At 45.5% G+C, this 17,914-nt stretch overlaps 1 protein-coding gene across 3 annotated transcripts in view; it reads right to left on the minus strand.

Annotated features, from left to right (window-relative positions):
* LOC126204398 (TBC1 domain family member 4) overlaps positions 1-17,914 on the minus strand; it is a 914,874-nt gene that overhangs the window by 216,881 nt on the left and 680,079 nt on the right. The window contains exon 1 of one of the 3 annotated variants that reach the window (XM_049938772.1): positions 3,836-4,109. The exons of the other annotated variants lie outside the window; for them this stretch is intronic. Within the exon in view, the coding sequence (XP_049794729.1) occupies positions 3,836-3,925 (90 nt within the window). The 5' untranslated portion in view covers positions 3,926-4,109. Of the gene's footprint in view, positions 1-3,835; positions 4,110-17,914 lie in introns of those variants that run through there. 3 annotated transcript variants of the gene reach the window in all.

The raw sequence follows: 17,914 nt of genomic DNA on the forward strand, positions 1-17,914 counted from the left end.
CACAGATATTTTTCATTCGTACCTACAGCGAATTTCGCTCTCCAGTTTCATCTGAATTCTAATGCTGCCATTAACTGATCGTCCTTTCGAGATAAAAGACTACCGCTGGCAACTCTATGATTCTCCGCTGTGTTACACCATGCGACTCTGTGGTATCGGAACGTGTGTTACGATATTTGACCCCGAAACACGATGCAGTGCCCATTCCCACGGTGTGTTGACGCACTGAACAGCGCAAATAAGAGAGACGTCGCGCTTGTTACTTTCATGGTATTAGAAGTCACCTAATTGCAGGAAATTAATTACTAACAGGTCGTGTTTTCGGGTGTTTCTACATATCATCCCATGCTATCGTCACTCCTGTCCCTACCGGTAGTAGGGACAGCTTACTGCGACATTTATATATTTAATGAGTAACGTATATACAACATTCGGTTGAAATTGCTGAAGGCATTCCTGAGTTATGCTTTGACGTTGCGCCTTTTTACACCAGAAGCCCATAGGCGTTCTAGGGGTCTATTACCGCCAAAGCAAATTTTTCCCGTGATACGGCTGCCAATTTTCCTTCAGGTGTTACAGATATATGCTGGTATATCAGTCTCTCTCTGCACCCCCTCCTCCCTCACCTCCCCAGCCCCCGGAAGTCTAGTATTTCCGAAAGTAAATTTTCGGAGGCAACATTCTCGAAAGAACTACGAAAGAGGAGTGAAGTACCTTCGTCTTGGCGGGACGGGGCGAGGGGGATATATGTAGATAAAGGAAGATGATGAGCGTCTTAGTTGGAGAGGAGAAGGAAAGCAGTGGGCAGTGAACTCGAGAAAAACTGGCAAGACTTCAAAGTTGGCGGATGTGCAACGTCCAAAGAATAATAATGGTTCCGTGTGTTGACACGAAGTCCGATAAGCTCACATTCGGGGACAACGCACTGCTGGGGCCTTTTTGAATGACAGCTGTGACAGGCAGGTAGTTGGTTGCACGTGGCTCGGCAGCGAGGCCCACGAGAAAGACACGCTGTGGCTTGTACGTCATAGTTCGTGACACTGCAGGTATTACAGGAATGCCTGCAGCCGTCTGCGGCGGCGAGCGAGTAACTACTTCAGACGAATTTAATAATTCCTGACTGCGCGATTGAATGCATGCATGCATGTTCTCGATAGCAAACAACAAAATGAACGCCACAAATAATTCAATACCTTCTCTTGCTGACAGTACGGGTAATGTAACCGATGATGATAAACAGAAGGCCGAAATTCTAAACTTAGCTTTCAAAAACTCGTTTATGATAGAGGACTGCAGCACCATTCCCCCTTTCAATGATCGAACAAACGAAAGGATGGCAGACATAGTGTTTAGTGTATCTGGGATTGTAAAACAGTTAAGATCCTTAGACGCCAGAAAGGCATCTGGCCCAGACGGTATCCCCGTAAGATTTTATGTTGACTACGCTACAAATATTCTTATCTGTCATCTATCAGAGATCATTGGAACGGCGAAAGTTCCACGGGACTGGAAGAAGGCCCACATCGTAGCAATCTATAAAAATGGTACAAAATCGGATGCACATAATTACTGGCCAATTCCACTGACATCGATTTGTTGTAGAATCATGGAACATATTTTGTGTTCAGCCATAATGACCTTTCTAAACTCTGAGAAGCTCATCTGCAGAAACCAGCACGGTTTTAGGAAACAGCGGTCATGCGAGACACAGCTGGCCCTCTTTGTGCTTGATATACAACAGGCTCTAGATACCGGCCCCGAGGTTGATGCCATATTTCTCGACTTTCGAAAGGCGTTCGACTCAGTTCCGCACTGTCGCTTGCTACAAAAAGTGCGCGCTTACGGTCTATCCAATGACATATGCGGTTGGACAGAAAGTTTTCTACCAGACAGGGAGCAGTATGTCGTCGTGAACGGGGTAACTTCAACAGAAACAAGAGTAACTTCAGGTGTGCCCCAGGGCAGCGTAATAGGTCCTCTGCTTTTTACGATTTACATAAACGATCTGGTTGATGCTATTGACAGCGGTCTTAGACTGTTTGCCGATGATGCTGTAGTCTACAGGAAAGTAGTATCACACGAAAGTTGTGAACAAAGCAATGAGGATTTGCAGAAAATAAATGCGTGGTGTAATAACTGGCAGTTATCTCTCAGTATTAGTAAGTGTAACCTACTGCGTATAACGAGGCGAAAATCCCCATTAACGTATGAGTACAAAATAAATTATCAGTCCTTGGAAGCGGTAACATCAGTCAAGTATCTGGGTGAGACTATTCGAAATGATCTCAAATGGAATGATCAGATTAGACTGGTAACGGGTATGGCGAACTCTAGATTGCGGTTTATTGGTAGAATCCTGAAGCGATGCATTCGTTCAACAGAGGAAATAGCTTACAATACGTTAGTTCGTCCAGTCTTAGAGTATTGTTCGTCTGTATGGGACCCTTACCAGTTGGGTCTAATTCAAGAGATCGAGAAGATCCAAAGAAGAGCGGCAAGATTCGTGACTGGTACGTTTAGCCATCGCGAGAGCGTTACAAATCTCAAAGAAAGTTTGAAGTGGGACACACTTGCAGACAGACGACGCGCTAAACACTAAATTCCGAAATTCAATCTTCATCGAGGATGTGGAGCACATATTATTACCACCAACTTTCAAATCGCGTAATGATCATCATTCAAAGATAAGGGAAATAAGAGCTCGTACTGAGGTGTTCAGACAGTCGTTTATCCCTCGCGCGATCCGCGGGTGGAACAGGGTGGGAGGGGTAATATGACTTTGGCGCGAATTGTGCCCTCCGCCACACACCGCTTGGTGGCTAGCGGAGTATACATGGTGTTACAAAAAGGTACGGCCAAACTTTCAAGAAACATTCCTCACACACAAATAAAGAAAAGATGTTTTGTGGACGTGTGTCCGGAAACGCTTAATTTCCATGTTAGAGCTCATTTTAGTTTCTTCCACCTACACTCAATGGAGCACGTTATCATGATTTCATACGGGATACTCTACCTGTGCTGCTAGAACATGTGCCTTTAGAAGTACGACACAACATGTGGTTCATGCACGATGGAGCTCCTGCACATTTCAGTCGAAGTGTTCGTACGCTTCTCAACAACAGATTCGGTGACCGATGGATTGGTAGAAGCGGACCAATTCCATGGCCTCCACGCTCTCCTGACCTCAACCCTCTTGACTTTCATTTGTGGGGGCATTTGAAAGCTCTTGTCTACGCAACCCCGGTACCAAATGTAGAGACTCTTCGTGCTCGTATTGTGGACGGCTGTGATACAATACGCCATTCTCCAGGGCTGCATCAGCGCATCAGGGATTCCATGCGACGGAGGGTGGATGCATGTATCCTCGCTAACGGAAGACATTTTGAACATTTCCCGTAACAAAGTGTTTGAAATCACGCTGGTACGTTCTGTTGCTGTGTGTTTCCATTCCATGATTAATGTGATTTGAAGAGAAGTAATAAAATGAGCTCTAACATGGAAAGTAAGCGTTTCCGGTCACATGTCCACATAACATATTTTCTTTCTTTGTGTGTGAGGCATGTTTCCTGAAAGTTTGGCCGTACTTTTTTTGTAACACCTGTATATGTAGATGTAGAAAATGAAGACCATTAGTTGTCACTTTTTCAGTTAAATGTGGATTCTCTGTGGGCCGTGCATGGAACCGAGCGTTCCTGGAGCGTGGTGGACAGGACTACTAGTGTGACGTCACAACTTCGTTTCAGGGCCCGTATATCTCGTTGGCCCCGCTGGGGCGTGAGGGGTCAGGGCAGGGTAGGGTAAGGTCGGGCGGTGCGCGCCGCCACCGCTGACTCACCTGTGGCCCCCTGCGCAGGTTGAGGCTGCTCGCGTCGCTCTGGCTGGGGCTGTGGTACGGGCTGGACTTGCCTATGGGCACCGTGATCATGACTGCCGCGTGCTGCGCGTGCCCCACGCGTCACTCGGCGCTGAACGGGAACGTTAACGCGAACGCGAACGTGGCGCGGCGAACGCGGACCGATGACCGAGAGAGCTGACTGGGTCGGCGCCTCTGGGACTCTGGCGGTGCCACTAGGCGCACAGTGGCCGCGGTGCTGTCAGCTCCCCCCGAGACGGCGGGTGGCTACTGGCTGGCGGGCGGCGCGGCCTCTGGTTTTGTGGAAGTGGCGCGGCGTCAGGGGGTGACGCAGATGGGCTGCCAGCTGAGGCAGGAGGAAGGCGGGCCTAATTTTAGCGACGGCAGGGCGGAGCAGAGGACGCGCCGGCCGGCCGGCGGTGTCCACGCGGCCGGTGCGTGCCCAGGGCTGGCCACGCCACGGTGTTCCCGCAGCCAGGGACCCCCCCCCCCCCCCCCCCACACACACACACACGGCTCCGTAGCCGAGCTGGGATGTTATTTAAGATCAAATATGACACGTTAACGCTATAGTTCCGGAACGGTGGCCTCAACCTCACAAACGTGCGAAACAAAGCTCTGGCGCTTTACATGCGAGCGATGATACGAAATTGGCAACAACGAAAGCATACCATAACGTCAGCTCTGATAGAAGTACTTGTTCCGCCTTCGTACGATCCCCCTATTGCGTATTTCGCCTTCTCTTGCACACATTGCCTCATTTCTGATTGATTACAATTATGTTCGTCTGAAAGTACCTTCGACGAGAATACCCACGACTCGGGAGATCTATAGGTGCTTGATGGATCACCATGGCTGCAACATAATGGAATTCAAATACCCGTCGAGAACGTGGAACCACATTTGGTGTGCAGTGCATACTCCATTACTGTCAACACCAACGAGATCGATGTGGTATATTCTTCTAAACCGTAAACTTGTGACCAGGAGTCTATTACATACAATTCATGTGGTCGATCTCCTCTTTGCACAAACTGTGAACTTTTAGAAACGGAAGAACATGGTTTAGTGTGTGGCGCAGCGAGAGACGTCTGGACGCTGACGCGTCGAATACTGGCCTTCCTCAGGCGCACTAACTACACAGAAATCACATCAGATGTACTTTTTCTACCGGACAAGACCTTTTTTCCCAAACAAAAGACGTATGCGGTCATTTGGATCGCTGGACATGCGACGAATATTTGTATTCGTACGATATTAAGTCCGTGATGGATTATTGGATGGCCCGCATCTCGTGGTCGTGCGGTAGCGTTCTCGCTTCCCACGCCCGGGTTCCCGGGTTCGATTCCCGGCGGGGTCAGGGATTTTCTCTGCCTCGTGATGGCTGGGTGTTGTGTGCTGTCCTTAGGTTAGTTAGGTTTAAGTAGCTCTAAGTCTAGAGGACTGATGACCTAAGATGTTAAGTCCCATAGTGCTCAGAGCCATTTGATTATTGGATGTATTTACAAGAACAACACGAGCTCATACGGAGTCATACGAAATACGGGACTTACTTTTCCAATTTTTTAGGAAGTGTTTTTCACAATCCGCCCGACAGCTGGGGTGTCCCAGAACTGAGAAGACTCCTGCAGCAGAACGACTAGAAACAGTACTGCGCGGTTCAATTATATTGGCATATTGCACACTGAGAAGAAAACTGGCCCCTACCTGTTGGCGCCAGGTATGGTTGGATTATGTTAACAAAAAAAACACACACAAACAATGATGGTAAACACCGAAACCGCCTCAGATAATGGTCCTCCGAATGGTCGACGCAGGAGAAATACATGCCGCCCACAAAGGCAGAAATGGTCAAGATTATACGGCTTTCTGCCAGACTTATGATGCGACACCGACACCGTGTGCTGCAGGGATTGTGGTGCAGATGATAACTTCATTTTCACTCCCGCCCGTGACAAGGATTGTCATTTACTTTATTCATGTTAAAAAAAGAGAGGGTGGCCTTTACGTTGATTTTATGGATTCAAAATTGTTTTTGCTGTCTCGATACTTTTCTTATCCCTAAGACAGCACCATTGTACGAATAAAGATTGTTTGTTTACCCTTCCATCCTGTTCCCCACAAAAAAAGCTCGCTAACGCAAGCTTGTGGGTTGGTACTCGCCTCGGCAGGTAAGCCAGTTCAAAATCTGGTGGTGGATCAAATTTTGACTTCCAGTTTATCACCGGCTCCTAAATTGACAAACGAGGGGCGTTTGAAAAGTCCGTGCAAAGCCTGAGAAATGGCTCCACCGTGTAATGGTACTTGAATTGCGTAACCATAACGGCACCTCACCTCAACCTCTCGATATCAGCAATAGTCTACTGTGTTTATGTAAAGTAGTTAACATATTTCTGAGACAACATTCAGATTTGATTTCATTAATGTAGAGGTACTTTGCTACATCGATAGTTTATATGGCAATGACATTATTCTTATGTGAATTCTTTCTTTTGTCACTATGATCTTTGACGTACTTGTAACTCTGATTTTTGGGCGCGTAAGCGGTATTTAGAGAGTCAAGTCTTGGTCGTTATGTTGAAAAGACGCAACCCGGGTTCCCGGGTTCGATTCCCGGCGGGGTCAGGGATTTTCTCTGCCTCGTGATGGCTGGGTGTTGTGTGCTGTCCTTAGAACTACTTAAACCTAACTAACCTAAGTTCTAGGGGACTTATGACCACAGCAGTTGAGTCCCATAGTGCTCAGAGCCATTTGAACCATTTTTGAAAAGACGCAAATTGTAGTCAGTTTATGAAATGTGAACTTTTACAGTGAGGAAGATATTTTCAAGTATGTTTTATATTGTGAAGTGTTGGTGCTACAAAAGTAATAAAAAAGAAGTGTAACTTAAATTTGGAGTGCTGATTATTTTTTTACATCACCATTGTGCTAACTTGCAAAAGTTTAATCTTCAAGAATGGTTTATGAAACACATCTATAAAACTTTTGAATATCGCAGAATAACACCTAGGCCTCTTTGCATCCGAGCTTGGAATCATCACTACCTAGATTTTTGACGATTGAGCCATAAGTTCACAACGAGACCAGCGTGGGAAACACGAAAAGATGAGTGCCTAGTTTAACCATTATTTCAAGAAATGACTTTTTTAACTGTGCTCTAATGATACCTGCCACATAATATAACTCTGTTGTTGCCCGAAAATGCAATATTTAGCAGCGTGAGCAACATTACACTCATAATTAATTTATGACCTTTGTTCTGGTAGGGTTGTTAGAACAGTCACGTATCAAGGTCATGTTTAGTTAGTAGCATCTTTGGAAAGAATGCACACCAAGTTTCAGCCATATTGGTCTATTTCTTTCTGTTTGGCATTCGTGTGAATCAAGGAAGTCGAGTGATTGTCAAAAAATGGACGAAGAAGAATTTCGTGTGGTGATTACACATTACTTTATGAAGGGAGACTAAAGAGAAGCTTGATAAACATTATGGTGACTTTGCACCTTCGATTAGAACAGTTTATAAGTGGTTTCGAACTTTTCTGAGTGGCCATATGGGCACAAGTGATGCTGAACGTTCTGGACGTCCTGTCCAGAAATCATTGACAAAATCCATGATATGGTGATGGATGGCAGAAGAGTTAAGGTGCGTGAGATTGCCAGTGCTGTGGGCATCTCGAATCAAGGGGTACATAATATTTTGCATAAACATTTGGACATGACAAAGCTATCCGCAAGATGGGTTCCGCGATTGCTCACGTTTGACCAAAAACGGAATCGTGTCAAGTGTTGGAAGGATGGTTAGCAGCTGTTCAGGAAGAATACGCAGGACTTTAAGCGTAGTTTCGTCACTGGGGATGAAACATGGGTACATTACTATGCTCCTGAGACCAAACTACAATCTAAACAATGGGTTACCAAGGGAGAATCTGCACCAAACAGGCGAAGACCAGACCGTCGGCCGGAAAGGTTATGGCGACTGTCTTTTGCGGTTCGCAAGGGATAATCTTCATCGACTATCTGGAAAAAGGGTAAAACTAATACAGGTGGATATTATTCATGGTTATTGGACCGATTGAAAACCGAGCTGCAAGAAAAACGCCGGCAATTGGACCGCAAAAAAGTCTTTTTCCATCACGACAATGGATCAGCACACATCTCAGCAGTTGTGGTCGCAAAATTAATGGAAATAGGATTCCAACTTGTTTCACATCCCCCCTATTCTCCAGACTTGGCTCCTTCGGACTACTATTTGTTCCCCAATTTGAAGAAATGGCTGGCGGGACAAAGATTTTATTCAAACGAGGTGATTGCAGCAACTAATAGCTATTTTGCAGACTTGGACAATTCCTATTATTTGGAAGGGATCAACAAATTAGAACAGCGTTGGACGAAGTGTATAAGTCTAAAAGGAGACTATGTCGAAAAATAAAAAAGTTTACCCCAAACACGTAAGTAGTTTTTATTTTTCCACTGACTTTCCAAACGCCCCTCGTACGGCTGGGAGAGCGGTGTGCTGACCTCATGCCGCCCCCCCCCCCCCCCCTCACCCCCATCTCCGCATTCACTGACGCCTGTGGGCTGAGGATGACACGGCGGCCGATTGGTACAGTTGGACCTTCATGGCCTGTTCAGGTGGAGTCTACTTTACTTTAGTTTTCTAGTATTTCACTGGTAAGGTTGGAACACGGAGTGAAGTTCTTGATAGCCAGTCTTTGCGCCTATGTGCTGGATTAAACTCCAAATCTCTGCGCAATGTCTTATGAAATGACACCATCTGGTACTGTTGATGGTGATGCATCCGTCGGAACCGGCCGGGGTGGCCGTGCGGTTCTAGGCGCTACAGTCTGGAGCCGAGCGACCGCTACGGTCGCAGGTTCGAATCCTGCCTCGGGCGTGGATGTGTGTGATATCCTTAGGTTAGTTAGGTTTAAGTAGTTCTAAGTTCTAGGCGACTGATGAACTCAGAAGTTAAGTCGCATAGTGCTCAGAGCCATTTGAACCATTTTCGTCCGTCGGATGGGGACCTCAACTTTGGCTGACCCATTATTATTTGAGAGGAGTACGCTATCTGCCGGCAGCAGTTTCCACCCTCTCCCCTCTGTCATCATCGTATCGCACCAAAACTTGGTAGGCATACTAATGCAGTAATGCGGAACCGATTTACGCTGCCAAAAAGTTTCAGTTCTGGCCACCAGATACAAAGCTGGCGCTATACACTGCCTGTATGACAGTGATATGACATCCGCGCTCATCATTTGACAAATCGTAGCGTGAGTCAACAGTACGGCTATCGAGAAGAGAGAGAGAGAGAGAGAGAGAGAGAGAGAGAGAGAGAGAGAGAGAGAGCTGTTGTTGAAACTGTTTGATGTCAACGCAGCAACTACAGTGCTCCATTGAGACAGTATCACCGACTGAGTGGTCCGAGGAGACACCTGATGTCATTAAATGGTTTGAAGATGATGATAATGAAATTCGAGACGAGGCTGCCGTTTCTGTCACTGACCGTGCAGCACGCGTCTCAACTGGTGCTAGTGCTCTGCAGTGTCGCGAAAATTGTCCATCCCATGGTCAACAGCACGGAATATTTTGCATCTGTATTACGCTGATACCCATACAACAACTGAAACCCCATGATCCGTAGCAATGTTCTGAATCTGCTCTTTGGTTTCTGACACGGGTCGACATGTGGCCAGGTAATATTCTACGGACTGTCGAGGCACATTTTACGGTACATGGTGCAGTAAACAAAACAGAACTGCGGAATTTCAGGTACTGTTAAACCGCGTGTTGTGCACGAAGAGCCACTGCGCTGGCTGTATATGGCTGTGTGTTGTGGATTCACAAGCACCTTTATTCTCGGTCGGTTCTTCTTTGAAGAGAATGCACCCAGAGCGCTTGTCATCTGTGCCGTCACACCAGCACGTTATCGAGATAATCTCCTACAGCATATGATTCCTGCTTCGGAAGAGTGCAAACCACTTTTTTCATGCAAGATGGGTTAACACCTCACGTCGGTCGTCCAGTCAGAGATGATCAGCCTTCCACGAACGTTTAATCTCCAGCCTGCAAGATCACCTGACCTGAATCCTTGTCGCTTTTGGCTCTGCGGATATTAAACTGACAAGTTCGGTCTTTACCTGTCGTGAAGACCAGTACACAGCAGCTCGTTGTTCATGTTCCACCGGAACTGCTGCGGCAACTGTTGATCACATCGTTTTGTGGATGCAGCATCTTGTCGATATCTCCGGCGCTCATATTAACGAAACTGTGAAAGCGGCGGTTAACAATAAAATCAGTATTATGCCTTTCTCACTTGTTTGACCTTTCCTGCCTCCATCCCGTTCCTAATACACTACACAAGGAAGTCTTTCTTGCGTTCACAGCGCCGGGTTTGGGTCTCGTGACCAAAACTAGAACAATTTTTTTCCAGCTTAAGTCGGTTCCGCACTAACACCTTATCATGTCGACCAAGTTTCGCTGTCATACGATAATTTCAGCACACATTGGACTTCTGAGTATAAGCAACCGTTACAAACAAATATAACACTACACTAAATACGCATCCACATGCTCACCTATACTCCACAAATGTCCATACGACGCAGCTCTGTCATATCCGCAAGAAAGTGAGCCAATGTGCGCGGAGGTGGGACACGATTTCCGACAGTCGGCTAAAACCACCCCGTGGGATATCCCAGCCAACAATGCCATACTGCGTTTTTTCCGGCTGCAATACGCCTCGAGTCAATCCACATCTCTTTTATCCTGGTAAGGCTTCGTAATACATACACGCTGTGTAATACTAGCCATGCTGCTATTTGGGTTGCTGTTTCACACAAATACCTGCCATACCCCTCCAGTTACGAGGAGCTGCGGTACAGCGACGACTGGCTCCACCAATATCGATACTCTGCAGACCGCAGTGAAATTCGTGGCAGAGGGTACTTCCCAGTGCACCTCACGTCAGGGTTACTTCCCGCCCCACATACATTTGGAGTGTTGAAACAATGACAGCCTCAACGTCTCTAGGTGCGCTATAATTATTGTGTTGTTCTCTCCGCAGTCCCTACCCCGAAGCTACAAGTTGTGAAAGAACTACGCTGTTAGATTCCTCACTTAATACTGCTTCATATTATTTAAGATTGTTTTATGTTATAATCAATTTCCAAGCGTCCTCCATTTCAGGTTTTGTCGGAATTTTCGTGAGGCTCTCCCATGTGTGAAACAAATCCGTATTTGAGCTGCTCTTCTTAGCATACATTACATATTCCCTGTTAGACTCATTTGGTATAGATACCACACGCCGTTTGCTAAGATTCTAGGATCAATCGCACGAGTGTTTTACAAGCAACCTCCTTCGCAGGCTGATGCATTATCCCAGTGTCAACCAAGGAAACGGACTCGGCTCCCTGTATGTCAATGAGTCTAGCTGACCATTCCATTTCATATCCCTACAAACTGTTACACCCAAGTATCTGCGCGTAAGTTGATGGACTAATTGTGACTGCGTGATATTGCTGTGTGAACAAAACCGTCTAGATCGCTAAATGTACAAGGGTCGCAGGCTCATTCAGGAAATTTATTTCCTTCATCGACAATCTTCGATACTGTAGTCAGACGATACTGCAGGAGGATGCCAGTTCAGATCTCCCTCCGTTCATCGACTATCAGCGTTTCCATGATGTCTCTGAATCACTTACGGCAAATGCCAGGATGGCGTGTCTAGAAGAGCATTCTTCTCAAGTCCGACCTTGTGCTCTATTTTCAAGAAAGACTTTTTCAGGGTATCTGCGACTGAATAGATTGTACTATTGTAATACTCGATGGTTAACTGATATCAAATAAGAAAACAACAAGCCTTTGGTGATATTACAATGTTGCACTGTACTGGAGCTGAATAGGTCTTTGCAGAAATTTCATAGTCATACAACCAATGGAAAATGACTATTACTCAAGTTGTTCACTCGACGCGTTCCGGAATTATTTCTGTCAACAGATATCTGTTATTCCAACGTAATGCTTGGGTTTATATGCCAAGCGAATCTCGTTTTTTACATACAAAAGTTCACCATTGATCTTGGCACTATTTGCACTAGAAGCTGTTTGGCATAACTAGGAACCAAACCATTAATTAAACAGATCCTGACTTGACTTCCAAGCACTTTTCGTCGAAAGAGAAGTGCTAGCATGTCAACTCAGAACTGTGTTTAACTTTTGTTCAATAAATCGATTGGTTTTACGGATGTCTTTTCTTAACAAATCTGATATCCTCTTATAGTATTCTCGTTATTGCAACTGTCATCAGAGATACCAAAGTCTTCAGTTGCTATTTCTCGTTTGCTTCTTTTAATGTAAGTAATTACTTTATTTGTGAGTGTCTATCTCCACTTGATTATGTCGTTTTTCTGTGAATTCTCGTATGGATTATTGTCCTCCGTTGATCAATGTTCAGTGTCCGCCATTGAAACAGATAGCAGCCAACCACGGATTGCCCAGTCTGTTTAGCGATGCACTTTGATAGGAGGGAGACCTTCGATTTTGGCGGATGTGTGAATACTTACAGTGTTATAGTGCCTTCTTTGCGTGTATTGGCGTAATATTCAGTTACTTCGGGGCAAAGTAAAATATTCTTCGTTTCAGTTACCCTAAAGCTTACGTATGTGAGATATCAGGGTTGAGGTATCAGGGTTCCTCCACTTTTGTTAGATGATCACTGTCGTTCCTACCAGGGGATCCTGTTCCGTCGCAAATGCTACCTGCACGTCAGACAAATCCCGCACTAGTGAGTGAAGGAAACTCGACGCCACTGGTTCACGTTCCCTTCCAGACGCAACCTTGCCCACCTTCTCCGAGCATCACTGTGCTGGGGGGCTTTGTACCGTTGTTCGTAATGGATAAATGGTTCAAATGGCTCTGAGCACTATGGGACTTAACTGCTGAGGTCATCAGTCCCCTAGAACTTAGAACTACTTAAACCTAACTAACCTTAGGACATCACACACATCCATGCCCGAAGCAGGATTCGAACCTGCGACCGTAGCGGTCGCGCGGTTCCAGACTGAAGCGCGTAGAACCGCTCGGCCACCGTAATGGATAACCGGAGGTAAAATTCATCTTTTGAAGACGTCTGCGTACTGCCTGCGCCGAGACAGGCCTCTCAGTTGGATCCAGAAAGGAAGCAAGTAGCTCTGCCGCATCTGTAGGTGGTGGCCGTCATCTGATGGTGTTGACCGCAAGCGACCACGACGAGGCAAATATTCAGTACTTCGTGTTGTATTCCAATCGGCAGTCAGCGTCTAGTTATGACGACAGCCCTTGCCGTTAAGTGGCAGTGTGCTCACGGTCTAACGTCGAAGTGACCCTTATGTACGTTTACAGGGGCTGTAGAAATTCCTAACTAGAAATTTCCTAATAATTTTTCTTTCTTTCTTTTGAATTTCTTCAATATCCTTCTTTCTATTTAAAATTAAAGTTTCTGCTCCGTAAAATCATTCAGGTTTGATTACAGTGCTGTAATGCTCAAGTTCACTGAATTTAGAAAGTAATTTTTTATGATAAATATTTTGTGTTAATTTGAATGCGGTTGCCATTTTTTGACAGCGATCTTTGTTTGCTGCTTTTTCCAGACCGTTTTCTTGTATGATTTCCCCCAAGTATTTAAACTGAGAAACCGTTTTTATTTTTCTATATTTCGTGTTCAAAAACTTTTGTGCTTGTTTTTTGCATGTTATATATTCCTTTTTTAGAATGATATCTGTAGTCCCACTGCTTTAAGAATTTCAATTCGTTTTCGAGCTGTGGTAATATTCCTAATTATAATTGCCAGATCATTTGCAAAGACGAGGCAATATCCTCTAATATTACTCCTCTTTGGATACCGTATATTAATTTCTATATTCGATATCTCCAGGCATAGATCTAGGTATCAAATTTATTAGTGCACTGCTGTATTCTTGCAGACAACGAACAAATCCAGTGCATCTGCGTACGCGGGCCAACTTTTCGAACTGAAGCGAAATAACATCCGGGGTAAACATTAATAAAACTGAGGAACTGGAGGAACGGATCCTTGACTGGAAATGAAGGAAAAGAGGTCGCATAAACACGTGTCCTGAAGCGCGTCATTGCCTCGGTAGATGTCGCTGACGAATGACCGCTCCTCTGACCATGTACCGTGTGTTCTTTCTATGATGCAGGCAGTGTGATTGACGCAGCGTACTGTAAGCAGCAGAATGCTCCGGCTTTCATGTGGGGAACAAGTCGAGATGGCGATCGGGTACGGCGATGCAGATGGAAACGGTCGAGAGGCGACACGGCTATATCAGACCAAATGCCCTAACAGACACGAACTATATCAACCAACATTTCAACCCCTTTTGGGGCGCTTGTGTGATCATGCGCCCTTTCGGAAAGACGAACGTGTAGGGAGGCGACGGACTGCGCGTACACCAGATCTGGAGGACCGGGTTCTACAGAACATTAAGATCAACCCCAGTACAAGCTGCAGGCAAGTGGCTCGCCAACATGGTGTACGCCAAAGTACGATTACGTGTACCATGCATGACACCGGCTACTATCCCTGCCACCTGCAACGGGTGCAAGGATTATCAGCAGCGGATTTCCCTCTACGGGAAGGATTTCGTCGATGGCTCTTGCAATTACGGGATTTCTGTCATCAGTCCTCTTTACAGATAGCTGCCTCAAAGAAACAGCCTACAGAACACGAGGGACGCACGACAGATGGCCAGAGGAACCTTTATTCATCAGTGCCAATTACAGTGGCAACGATGTATTTCCGGACACATGGACATTGGACCTTTTTTCCTCCATTTCCAGCGACGAATCCGTCCCTGCAGTCTGTCGGTTTTATTAATGTTCACCCTGTGTATTGCTTCACCGCTCAGATTACGTGACTCGTCAAATCGTGCTCTAACAGCAATATTCCCGGGCCAAACCGATAAAAGGCCCTGTGTTCCAGCAACATTGCAGCTATGTTGACTGCAACATTATTACAGCCACACATTGCCGTGAAATACGACTCGTGTAAAATTAGCTTTAGAGGCATGTCTACGGAAGTGTCACTGTCTAGTTCACAATTGCAAAAACAGCACATTCTAACGAAATGTACTTATAACTCTACCATTCAAGTGGCCATACGTATCCATTTCGTAAAGTAAAAAAAAGTGTCGGGAATTAGGTTTCCGACTAAAATAGCGCGAAGTATGCAAGTCACGTGGACGCTGCGATTTTTTTTTGAGCTGATTATACTGAGGAAATATCGGTGTCAATTTGTTTTATCCCCTTCTCAAAAGAAGATGTAGTAACTTTTGCTGCTACTATTGTAATGATAAAAAAGACCAATTCAATGGCGTTGGCTTCTCGGAAATGTGGTGATTAGTTTCGGAAATCCTCTGTATTGAAGAATGAAATGATTGCTGCCATATGGGAAGTTCATGATTTGATACGATAGCAAGGGGAAATGTCGCGTTGGATGAAGAGGAAAAGGAATATTGCATCGGCACAATACCTGTACAAAAGGGGCACAAAAAAGAAAACTATACTGTGTAGTGAGCATTTGGCGTATGTCGCTAGTCCCACTTGATGACGTCATCAAGCTGTAGCTTCTCGCCAGCAAGACGCGACAGTTACGCGTGACGTCACCAACTAGCAGCAGAAATTACGATACTCCTATTTCACAAAAGAAGTTGATAGCAATCTCTCCGTAACAAATATTAAAACTTAGTGAAAACTAAAAACAGCATCTCATCTGGGTGAAAACAGAATTACATTTTCTGGTAAGACACCGGATATAATTTGAAGTTAACTGCTTATGTGACTCACCTCTTTTGGCAAACGTAGCGGACGTAATTTGTTCATAGCAGTAGTAATACGCGTGTCGCCTCCCATGTGGTCTAGTGGCTAGGATAGCTGGCATTCACCCAACAGGCCTGGGTTCGATTGCCGGCATGGGAAAAAATTTTTACATTCTTCACTCAAGATCACCGGAATCATAAGGCTACAGATATTATAATTTTGGGTCTATTCCTATGTTAAAACTATAAATTTCGAAACACGTCCTCGACCGGTTCCTCTATAGTTTCACAATGTCTCAAAGATATCTTCTGTATAACGGTCTTAGATGTTTGGCGTAACTATGACGTAAAGCTGAAGAAGACCCAATCTTGTAACGACCAACTCCTCTCTCAATAAATGCTGCTCCTTCAAGGTCGTGCAGAACTACCTATCACGAACCTTGGAGCAACTTCCTACGTATTACGAGGGCAATCACGTCACACCTAATCCTGCCAAAACTCTAACACGTGTGTTCCACATCAAGAACAGACAGACCACGAGGACCCTTCAGCTGACCTGGGAGGGCGCTCCACTGGAACACTGCGCGACCCCAACATATCCAGGCGTCACCTTCGACGGAACACTCACCAACAGAAAACACTGTGTGGACACTAACAGAAAGCTGCAGCAGAAACAATATCATCCACAGGCTGGCAGCAACTCCATTGGATGCACAGCCCTCGGTGATAATAACTATAAGCCTCGGTCTGTGATATTCAGCAGCAAAGTGTGCGTGCCCGGAATGGCATATAAGTCATGTCATGCCAAGCAGATAACTTACCCCTTAGCGAATTGTGTCGTGTTTTTTAACAGGATGCCTCAGGCTAATAACTAAGGACAAATTGCACTTTCTTGGACCACCAGACATCAGACGGAAACTGACTGCCAGAAAGAAGAAACAAAGGCCTTAACCTCAGCGATAAACCACCTATATGGCAACCTACTAGTTCACCTAATTGCATAAACGTAGGTTCAAAGGTGTGTGAATTCATAAGGGACGAAACTTCTGAGACCACCGGTCCCTACTTTTACACACTACTTAAACTAACTTATGCTAAGAACATCACACACACCCATGCCTGAGGGAGGTTCAAATGGTTCAAATGGCTCTGAGCACTATGGGACAACTGCTGAGGTCATCAGCCCTAGAACTTACAACTACTTAAACCTAACTAACCTAAGGACATCACACACATCCATGCCCGAGGCAGGACTCGAACCTGCGACCTTAGCGGTCGCGCGGCTCCAGGCTGTAGCGCCTAGAACCGCTCGGCTACTCCGGCCGGCCCTGAGGGAGGATTCGAACCTCTGGCGGGGGCGGCCGCGCAATCCACGACATGACGCCTCAAACCGCGCTGACACTCCTTGCTGCTTGAACGTAGGAAAAGCCTTTTGTGGACCACACAGAGCTTCACTGATGTTCCGCAATCCCACAGAACAACTGCCTCCGGGCCACACCGAGAAGTGTACGACCTGGACGTCTCTCGTAAGACGTCTCTCAATGGACTGCGCTCTGAAGCTGCAAGGCCGAAAGAACACACGTGGGGGTGACTGTGGACAGTTAAAGACTACTAGCCACCTCTTGCAGCAAGAGCTGCGTCCAGAAACCTAGACTATGGAGGATCCACACAAGGCTAACCCAAGCACACTGGACGTGGGCAGCATTTCTTCCAAGACAATAAAATCTAAAACTATAGTATTGTACATATATATCCTTTTTTGCGGTTCCTTACTTCAGTCGGTAAAAAATGTACTGTTATGAGATCACTTTGCTGTTTGTTTGTCCGATTGTCAGAACCATTTTTTCTCAGGAACACGTAGACGTATTAAATACAGGTTTATCTCATACTAAGGTCTTTGGTCCCTTGGTAGTGTAAAAACGTTAAGCTTCTCGGTCAATTCAGTCAAAAGATACGATCATTTACGTCACATATTTTGATACTCGCAAACCCACTAATCAAAACGTACAGGGTACATCCCGTTGACGCAGCACAACGAAATCTGACGAGAAGTAAGGTTTCACTGTACTAGTAAAGGTAAAAATTAGAAAATTGTTAATCTGTTTTGTCGTTTGTTATTCGACTTCAAACTTGAAATAAAAACGGTCTCGAAATATTTTTGAACACGGCTACAGTACAGCAACGGTTACCGAACAGCAGGCGTGACAGACAGGCCGTCAACCAGTCACCATAAATGGATGTTTTCAAA

This window comes from Schistocerca nitens, chromosome 9, assembly GCF_023898315.1.
Source record: "Schistocerca nitens isolate TAMUIC-IGC-003100 chromosome 9, iqSchNite1.1, whole genome shotgun sequence".
Lineage (NCBI taxonomy): Eukaryota > Metazoa > Arthropoda > Insecta > Orthoptera > Acrididae > Schistocerca > Schistocerca nitens.